At 42.2% G+C, this 9,997-nt stretch overlaps 1 protein-coding gene across 1 annotated transcript; it reads right to left on the reverse strand.

Annotated features, from left to right (window-relative positions):
- Window positions 1–4,757: 4,757 nt before the first annotated feature.
- Window positions 4,758–9,639, reverse strand: vsx2 (visual system homeobox 2). Its single transcript, XM_047049522.1, has 5 exons — window positions 9,228–9,639; window positions 8,587–8,668; window positions 7,934–8,057; window positions 5,657–5,837; window positions 4,758–5,194 (listed from the first exon to the last, which is right to left on the reverse strand). The coding sequence occupies exons 1-5, from the start codon at window positions 9,637–9,639 to the stop codon at window positions 4,812–4,814; spliced, it is 1,182 nt and encodes a 393-aa protein (XP_046905478.1). The 3' UTR covers window positions 4,758–4,811.
- Window positions 9,640–9,997: the final 358 nt, after the last annotated feature.

The raw sequence follows: 9,997 nt of genomic DNA on the forward strand, positions 1-9,997 counted from the left end.
CTTCACCACACGGCGCCCTGGTCCTCTCTGTCGCCATAGTATCAGTCTGGACCCTGGGCAGATAATGCCCTCACGGGCACAGACTTGGGCTTGACTTATCTCTCGTAGGCAACAGGAAAACACCACTGCAGCTATATCTCCTGTTCCTTCTTTCCCTCCGAGATAAGCAGAAACTGGACCCTTTAGAGCGCTCATCCAAGCTGTTCCTGAGCCAGCTGAGGGTTCCAACGCTGTTTAGAGATAAGAGGTAGAAAGATGTGTCTTTCCCAGCGCTACCTCTGAGTCTGTATTAAGACACATCACAGACAACGAAGATCGCCCTGGGTGCGGGAAGATTGGCATACACATTTGATTGATGACAACTGGGTTTTGGATAGGATTAAGTGTTACTGGAGTAAAGTAGGTCTAACAGATTCTGAGCATGTGCAGATGATGGAAACTGGCAGCCAAACTGCCTACAGATGGCCTGCTGAAAATACCCACCAGCTCCCAGGGTTTCTGAGAGGAAGAGGAGGGCAGCTGGTAACTTGCCACACATCATAAGTCTTTCTAGGACATGCCGTCAACTCTCTCTCTGCAAGACATTGGCCTATACCCATAGTCAGTGTGGGCATATACCCATAGTCAGTCTGGGCCTATACCCATAGTCAGTCTGGGCCTATACCCATACTCAGTCTGGGCCTATAACCATAGTCAGTCTGGGTCAGAACAGACTCATGACAAGAAACATTCTAGGCGCAGCATACATTGATTTATTTTCTGTTCTATTTTTTAAGTAGACTTTTTTTCCTTAAAAGCAGTAATAGGTACACGTTTTCACAAATTAAATGGTGTGTTCCTTTTCATTAACTCCAAGGATATTGGGTTCAGTGAGTGGAAAGCAATGAAAATAAGGGTTTTAATAAGATGCAACAGTAGCTATGTGTAGTTTCACTTCTGAGAGATCAGGTATGATAGGACAACTTTGGCTGAATGACTCCTGGGAAAAAAGAGAAAAGTCTTAATTCCTGACAAATGATGTAGATATTAACCCCTAACAGACGATAATATCATCGATTCTGCAACCATGAACTCGACAAGGTACAAACACATATTGATCAGGATATTTTAAGCACACATATTTTAAGCACACATCCTTCACTCAAGTACAGATACTCATGTTTATAAAAGCTTTCATTGTCATAAGACAAGAAATGTTATTTATCATGCCACCAAATACGAATTAAAATTAAGGTAATAAGCCTCGTTTGAATTTTTTAAGAAGTCTAAAGTACAGACATTTGTGTAAAAAAAAAATTAAGGACTGAAAGTAAAAAGTTGTCAGAAAGATTGTGAAGTAAAGTACTAGTACCAGAAAAATCTACTCAAGTACAGTAACAAAGTATTTGTACTTTTATGACTTTTATTTGAACGTTACTTCCCACATGTGCAACAGTGTAATAACAGTGTAATAACAACATAACAACAGTGTAATAACAGTGCAACAAATGTGTAATAACTAAATCAAACCTCCATCCCTGCAGTCAGTAGGTGCATACAGGTGCCCCATAAGCCGTGACACACACTCAACACATCGTTATAATGTTGACACACGCTCAACACATCGTTATAATGTGTGGGTACTCATGGAGTTTCTGCGAAACGCTTCCATCTCTAGCTCAAGACTACCACCTTGTGGCTAAACCAACAACTCACTGTCACGCTGTCCTGGCTTATCAGAGCACCAGCTCATTTCCTTAGCTGCTTTTCACAACATAGTTATTGGAGTTTGAAGGTAAGAATGGCAAAAGTATAATAATTATTTATAAAAAATAAACTGGGTTTGCTGTGTAACATTGAAAACTAGAACAGTGGACACTATCAGAGTACCAAATCAACATCGAACACAAGGGGTTCACAGGGCGTTCACAGGGTGTTCACAGGGCGTTCACAGGGCGTTCACAGGGCGTTCAGCCTCCTACCTGACAAGTCGAGTAAGACCACTATATATATAATATATGATACGCAATGCTATATTAATGCAACCTAACCTATTATCGTATCTTATAGATACAAGTTTAGAGTTGTTACTCTAAGTGACCAGCAGAGGTCTGAATAGCTCCATGGTTAAACCAGCGCCAACATTATTCTGATGATAAGAAATGGTGTGACGTTGCATCATTATGCTAATTCTTTAACATCATCATGATACTATCGCTTGAAATCTCTGTATCCAAACAGATGACATTTAATATTGATGTTGCATTAGACTATTTCATGATCCCTCAGTCCCCCAGTTTAAAATCTTAAACCAACAATCTGTCTATCAAGAGTGATGTTATAAATGACTCACTTATCTCCAATATAAACAGCTTGATCTTCAACAAATCTGATCCATCATCAGTTCCACTTCTGGAGGATTATATAGCTGTACACTGATGATTAATCCTCACTTTGCATATGTCTTGGCCCTCGTAATTTAATCTGAGAGTGTATAGGGTGGCTGAGGTTTCCAGTTTAACCTAAGCTATTTTGTGTCGTACAGTCCAAACACACATATCACAGGATTCAAAGGATCCAGTATTAAATGGTTTGCTTCACTAAAGCTATAAGACTGGTTAACACTGACTCACTCAACGACAAAGCTGTTACGGATGAACACCAATCCTCCTAAAAGTTAAGGAGATTTTTGGAGAACACATTTTAAATCTAAGTTTTAACCTGACTGTTTCAAAAGTAGTTTAATCCACTGACCGAAGAAATAAACTAGGATATCAGAACACAGTTTCCTAATTTCGTAAACATCTTGAATGTCTATTATAAACTTTCTGCAGGTATGCATCAGACAACACTACAATTCAACGATTTTGATCACACCCATTGGACAAAAGGTTGAGTACATGGATGGACAGGAATTTACATCATACAGAGTTTGAAGTACCTAATGGCCGCAGATCAGTGGTTAGCAAACTGAGTCCAACATCCAGTTCTGAGTAGTGACAACTTTTTCAGTTAAGTGGTCACACTCCAGCTATCACATATAAAATGCACCAATCATTCTAACTCCCGGGTGCAATGTTTGAGCATTTCTATTACCCTGCGACTCTTGCTTCTATTCCTGCTAATCTTTAATTATGAAGACTAGTATCTGTCAACAAGGAAATTAGCAATCTATTCCCCAGCCTATGACTAGATTATTACAATTAGTTTGGAAGTCTCCAGTGTGTCAACAGGAGAAGAATACTGATAGTATCGGCCTCGGTTCCCTCAACAAGATGTTCTCAGTCCAGTCGTCTGATGCTCATTACATCACGGTTGATTTCCATACACTGGATATAGAACACAGAACATACAGAACATCAGAAATTACCAATATGAACTCAAGTGGCCCACAGGCCCAGACTGGCTCAGAGTAAGATTACACCGTATGACAAGCTGATGGAGAACTAGGTCATCTAAACCTCCAAATTGACAGGATAACACAGCGTTACAGAAGCTCCAGAAGGATTTAAGTCTGTATCCGCCGAGGCTATGCCTGTGTAGTCCGAGACTGCTGCCGCAGGCTCTCCTGGTTGAGTGTGAAGTTGACAGTACAGGAAGTGCTGTTCTGTGTGGACAGAGTCGATCCAGACCCTGCATCCTCCAGGACCAGGGCCGGCCCAATAAACAAACTAAACATTGGATTAGGGCCCTGCGATTATTTCGGGCCTTCCCCCCATAATATTTGATTTTGTCAATCAATGGGCCCCATACACTATTTTTGTTTAGGGCTCCCAAAACCCTCCAACCGGCCCTGTCCAGGACTCTGTGCCGGCCCTCTCCGGGACCCTGTGCCGGCCCTCTCCGGGACCCTGTGCCGGCCCTGTCCGGGACCCTGTGCCGGCCCTGTCCAGGACCCTGTGCCGGCCCTCTCCGGGACCCTGTGCCGGCCCTCTCCGGGACCCTGTGCCGGCCCTCTCCGGGACCCTGTGCCGGCCCTGTCCGGGACCCTGTGCCGGCCCTGTCCAGGACCCTGTGCCGGCCCTGTCCAGGACTCTGTGCCGGCCCTGTCCAGGACTCTGTGACTGTTGAAGCAGCCAGACATGGCCGTTACAGTATAACCAAACAAGAAATGTAAGAAATAACAGAGAAGCAAAAGACCACATTAAAAAATCAATTTTTAATACTTTGTGTTGAATATTTTACAGATTATTATGAAACAGATACACAAACTCTTAAAGACGACATGAAAGTGTATTTAAAACAGTGCTTTAATAAGCTATTATTGTTTTCATTATTTACAACATCAAGACAATTTTCACTGTGCTCTGTTCATTAAGACATCTGACAGGGTTTTGATCCAACATAGAGATGATCTAAACAGAAATATACATGACTCTACAGGAAACATTGCCAACAAAGAAGTTTGATGCTTTCAAGGTAGTAGGTCTATACACTTTCTGTGACAATCTCCAGAAGTTCCAATACATTCTTTCAAATGATTAAAATAAAAACACTTTCAGCGTACCAGCAGTGTTCAGTTGAGCAAAAAATAATCAAACAATCGTTATGTGATGGGGGTTTATCATTGTAGACTTCTCATTACATCTATACGCCATCTAAATGTCCATATCAAAGCAATGGCAAGAATCGATTTCATGAGCAACAATGTTCGTTTGTACACTGGGAAGTCAGAAAGAGAAAAAGTGCCTGTGTTTTCCTTGTGTTCAAACCAGTCATGTCATCGGGACATGACTGGTTTCGTTTTGAATACGGCATCCTGGAAAGTCCCAACTGTAGACAGAGGGATCAATCAGGGCTGAGTATTACATTGCAGTCCTTAGTGACGGTCTCTATGGACTCTTCTTCTCCTCCTCCGGAGTCACATGACCACCGGGCCTCTCTTCTTCTCCCGCTTCTCGTCTGTCCGGCTGAACGTCCGTTCTCTCGTGTGAAACTGTCCCCAGAACTTTGGCACTGTGTTCCTGAGCCTTGGCCCTCAGCGCAGCGATGCTGTTCTCCCTCAGTTCCTCCTTCGAAAAGGGAGCCTGGTCGTCGTCTCTCGTTTCCTCCAGCACCTCGCTCTCTTCTGCCCTCTGATTGTCCGTCTGCTGGGCCACGCCTGTCTTTCCTGTTGGCTGGACTACCGCATCCATGGTCTTTTTGTGCATCCCTGTAAAGAATTGTGGGCATTCGGATTTAGAAAAGCGTCTGTTGATTGGAAACCCTTCTTGAACTGAAAACAAAGAAAGCAAAGAAATAGGTCTTATTTAGCGACAGCGGGAATGGTTTTCAAAGAATGGATGTATCATCACTCATTAGGGCAAACTTTCGCATAAATTATTCTACGAGATATTTAAAAAAGAAATTGTGTTTGGATGAGGTGACACTGTCCTTTGAGTAAAGAGAGGAAAAGGTGAAGTTTTTAGAGCAGGAGGCTCCAGCCTTGTTCCTGGACAGCTACCTGCCTGGTTTTTGCTCCCACCACACTTATTTGACCCGATTCAACACCAGTTACCTGATCAACCAGCTTATAATTAGAATCAGGTGTGCTAGATCAGTGTTGGAGCGAAACCTACAGGCAGGTATCTCTCCAGGAATAGGGCTGGAGACCCCTGAATTAGAGGAATGAGAGCATGAACATAAAAGTGGACATGAAGCCAGGAGATCGGTACGATCACTCCAGGTGTGGTGTTACCTAGCAGCCACGGCGCACAGGAGTCCATGACACCATCCTTGGCCGACTTGAGAATGGACTCAGGCAGGGGGATGGAGTGGCGAACCATGGCTCCGTACAGGCCGTATTCTGCCATCACACTGCTGCGCCCCCAACACTTCTCCCTCTTCCTCCACTTGGCCCGGCGGTTCTGGAACCAGACCTGCAACCCAACAGACCTGGTCACAACCAGCGACCCTCCGACGGTGTCTCTGTTAGGATGGGAACACTCGCTGGATACAATATGTCTCCTTTAAGAACCTGGGCGCTGAGCTTCTTGAAATTGCATCTTGAACTTAATTGCGTCTTTTTCAATTTTCATTTTCGTAGTTCCTTTTATGTCAGGTTCCTGTCGATTATTTCAGTATCAGTCCTCCTACTAGTGAGCTCTATGTGTGAGTAATAGGTGTCATGTAAGATTTTATTAAAACCTGGATGTGATTGTATTTGGAGAATTGTTTTGCATACTTAAGACCCCCTTGAAAACTAAGTGATTCTTTTCAAGGAGCTAATCCAAATACATATATTTCAAACTAACAAATATTACTAGCCAAAGGAGTAATCCATGAACCCTGTCAGGGCCTATCTCCACCTGCCTGTTTGGATGAATAGTCAGTACTGACACCTCAAGATACTTCACTTGCCCACTGCGAGGAGCGGGCCTTCATAACTACTGACCCCAGGCTATCTGTCAACTCACTGAGAAGCTAAATTGATTTCATAGCACAACACAGAGCTGTTAAACAGCCTACTTGGCCATATCTGACGGCAGTGAGCGGAGTGCCAAAATACGAGGAGGCGAGCACAGAGGCTCCGGAGAGGGTGCGGACATCCAACTGAAAACGATCAAAACCTTTTCCTGGCTATTCTGATTATAGTCCTTATTTCATACAAGATACTTTTATGAGAAATCGCTTCTCTGGCCCTCAAAGGAAGCCTCTGTGGAAGCTGGAGAGAGAAGCGACCCCTAGGGCACGCCGAGGCTGATTGAAAAATAAGTTAATTTCAGCCCCAATCGATGGTGGACAGGCGGGCAAATATCACGTGAAATTAAACGAGCGGGACACTGGGGAGCGCTGCTATTGACCCGTGCTAATAAATTCAATGTAGTTATTTCATTTGAACTCCCTGCGTCTCGAGCTAGCCTCCCCCTGGAACGAGTAGAGCTCGTCTGATTTAACTAATTACACTCGATGAGAAAATTGGGTGTTAATTTTATTTAGAATTGGAATATGCCCGCGCTTATTTATTTATTTCCCTATTATTTATTCGCGGCGAGGAGCCGTAATGAGAACGAAATTAAAAGGCGCCCGGGCAGATGGATGGTTCAGGTCACACTGCAATCTTCTTCCGCCTTGATAGTTTGATTAGGTCGTTAGTGCTCCACTCCGAGAACAAATTGTTTCACATCCAACTGGGCCTGATGAGAGATTATCTACTCTGGCGAGGATGCTGCATAGGTGTCTTTGTTCAGACAGCGATGAAGGCATCAATGATCGATTTACGTGGGCTCACTTTCCTCCCCCTCAAAGCATTCAAGGGCTAACTACTTCGTCAAGTGCAGAGGAGCACACCGCACTGTACTTTAGATTCCTCATTCGGTGTGGCTTTTTGTGCTGCACACATTTTTACTATGAAACATTTATGTTTTAAGATGTAATAATTACGTTGACAAAAATGTAGGCTATAGGCTAAAAGGAAGAAGGAAATGGGCAAAGGCTATAGCCTCTGTGACATTAGCAATTGTTATGCAACAATCTATTAGTCTACATGGACCTTAATATAGAACGGTATATTAATACAACCTGAATGTTCTTCTATTCTCTTTGATATAAATATTAGCATCGACCTATGATAGATTAACTAGAGAGTATCTAAGGTTTATATGAGTAAACTACAATTGCTCATATTCTATAGGCCTAGGGTAAGCCTGCCTGGCATAATCTTTAAATAACTTTAATAAATTATCAAACCTTCATTATTATCGCAAACTTCAACCTCAGCTCAAAAAAACGAAATTAAATAAAACCAATATCCGTCAAATCCTGCAGAGTACAACCACAATGTACAATGAGCGTCAACGAACATATAATTATGCCACTTTTAGGTAACATACAGAATGGAAAACAACATAAATATAGCCTAGGCTATATACAGAATGAAGAGATAGCTTAATAACAAATAACTTTAAAGCAAAATGTTTCATTTGTATTTATCCCAAGTATAACATATTATATAAAACAATGAAAAAGGCCATGCCTGTATTCTGTCCTCAGGCAGCTCGGTTTTCATTGCCAGCATCTCTCGCGCGTACACATCAGGATAGTGGGCTTCGTTAAACGCTTTCTCCAACTCCTCGAGTTGATACGATGTGAATATGGTCCTGTGAAAATAAAACGTGTGGGACTAGTAAAAACAGAATGAAAACCCAAGTCCCTTTTCCTTGCATGTTCAGTGAATAGGGTTACAGTAGGCCTACACGTAGCCTATACATGACCAAATGCTAAATAGGCTATATTGAAAATAGAAGAAAAAAAACATCCAGATCTAATATCTTAATTGATTTTGGATCAAATTAATATAGCTTAGCTTATCTTAATCATTCAAAATTCTCTATAAAGTTATATTCACCAAATGTAGCCTATATCTTTCCTGATGCTTATACCAGGGCTGAATAAGCAATAATTGAAGAAAATAAGCAAACATTTTGATATAGGTTCAATAGTAATAAATAAACTTTGAATTTGTCAAGCCAGAATACTTGTCAAAAATACATTATTTTGTCGTTTTAAAAATTACTTCCAATTGCATTTGCCTACTTGAATTTGAGGAAAATCCACTCGTTAACTTTCACAGAGAATGAGTTTGATTTGACGGTTACTTGGTGAGCTGCAGTTAAACTAAATTCTTACCGGTGACGTCTCTTCTTCCGTTTCTTGCTCTGATTTATTGACTTTGAAAGTTTTCGTTCACTGGATGACAAATCCTCTGAGTCTGTGAATATACATATTCGTATATCTATTGGTGTTTGTGACAATAACATTGATCATGATGTGAGCCGTTCATTTGTGGAGGAATGCATATATAGACCTATAAAATATATTAATAGCTAATTATAATGTTGTCAGTAGTAGTCTTGAACACTACTGTTTCAGCCGTGGATTTTGGTTAATATTAAGATACATTAGGCTGCATTTAGGATATGTCACAAGCAACTAACACGAGGCTAAATGTTCAACAACACTAAAGTTCAGGTTTTAACTAAACTTATGATAGCCTACGGTTCTAATATACATCAACAATGTAGTAATGAAGCTAATATTATTTAATAATAACAACATATATTCATGGTAACGTTATAAAGACTGAACGTTACTGGTACAACAAAATATTGTCTTAATAAATGGTTTTAACGTCTCCATTTATGCCTTCACAAGTCTTGCTCATTTGATAGCTAAAGGCTATTAGGCCTAGAAACAACTAAAACATAGTATTCAAAATGATATTAGTAGGCTATTTGAAAGCGAATATAATCAAAAATCGTTATTCGTACCTGAACTGGCCGACTGGTTTGCGTCCAGGTGCCCCAGAGATCTACTGTGGGGCTGCAGGTGAACATGCTGTGCGTCCGACAGTACCTCCAAAAACGCGGGTTGACTGTAAAACGAAGGAATTCCTCCTGGGCCAATTAATCCCATCCCAATGCCAGCGGGGCCAAGCATAGACCTGGCTGCAAACAGGTGCGCCCCAGCGGGCAGAGACCCCATGGTACTCTTCGGGGCCGCGGAAGGCTCTTTATTTAGTCCCAGTATCTCCTGGATCCCAAAACCAGTGCATCTGGGCGGGTGAGTGGCGCTACTAATTTTTGGTTGTTGGTGGCTGTTAGTTCCTCCGTTTGCACCAAGAGAAGTCGATTTCGATATATTCAAAGGTTCCGACAATATGGCACCTTGTTTGCCTGTCATGGTGTCTTGGGTAGTATTTATATGTTATTGTCTGTTGCGTTGGTCCCCAGCGCACGGTCCAAAGTGTAACAACCGAGATCCCTCCAGAAAATGGTCCTTTTATCCAACAGGTCCATCCCAACAAGAGTCAGAACCCTGAGCCAATCAGCTGCGAGGACGCTATTCGGAATTCCTGTGGATCAGGTTGCGTTCTGCGTTTACGCGGATGTGCATTTATACCAGAGGAGCTGCACACTCCGGGCTGCAGACACGCGAGGACTAGCCTACTGTAATGCCAAAGGATTAACTCAGAGGGTGAGAAATCAGGACAGCCTCGACAACCATATAGGCCTAACGAATCATTAATTTAAACTCTGCA

Source organism: Hypomesus transpacificus, chromosome 3 (genome assembly GCF_021917145.1).
Source record: "Hypomesus transpacificus isolate Combined female chromosome 3, fHypTra1, whole genome shotgun sequence".
NCBI lineage: Eukaryota > Metazoa > Chordata > Actinopteri > Osmeriformes > Osmeridae > Hypomesus > Hypomesus transpacificus.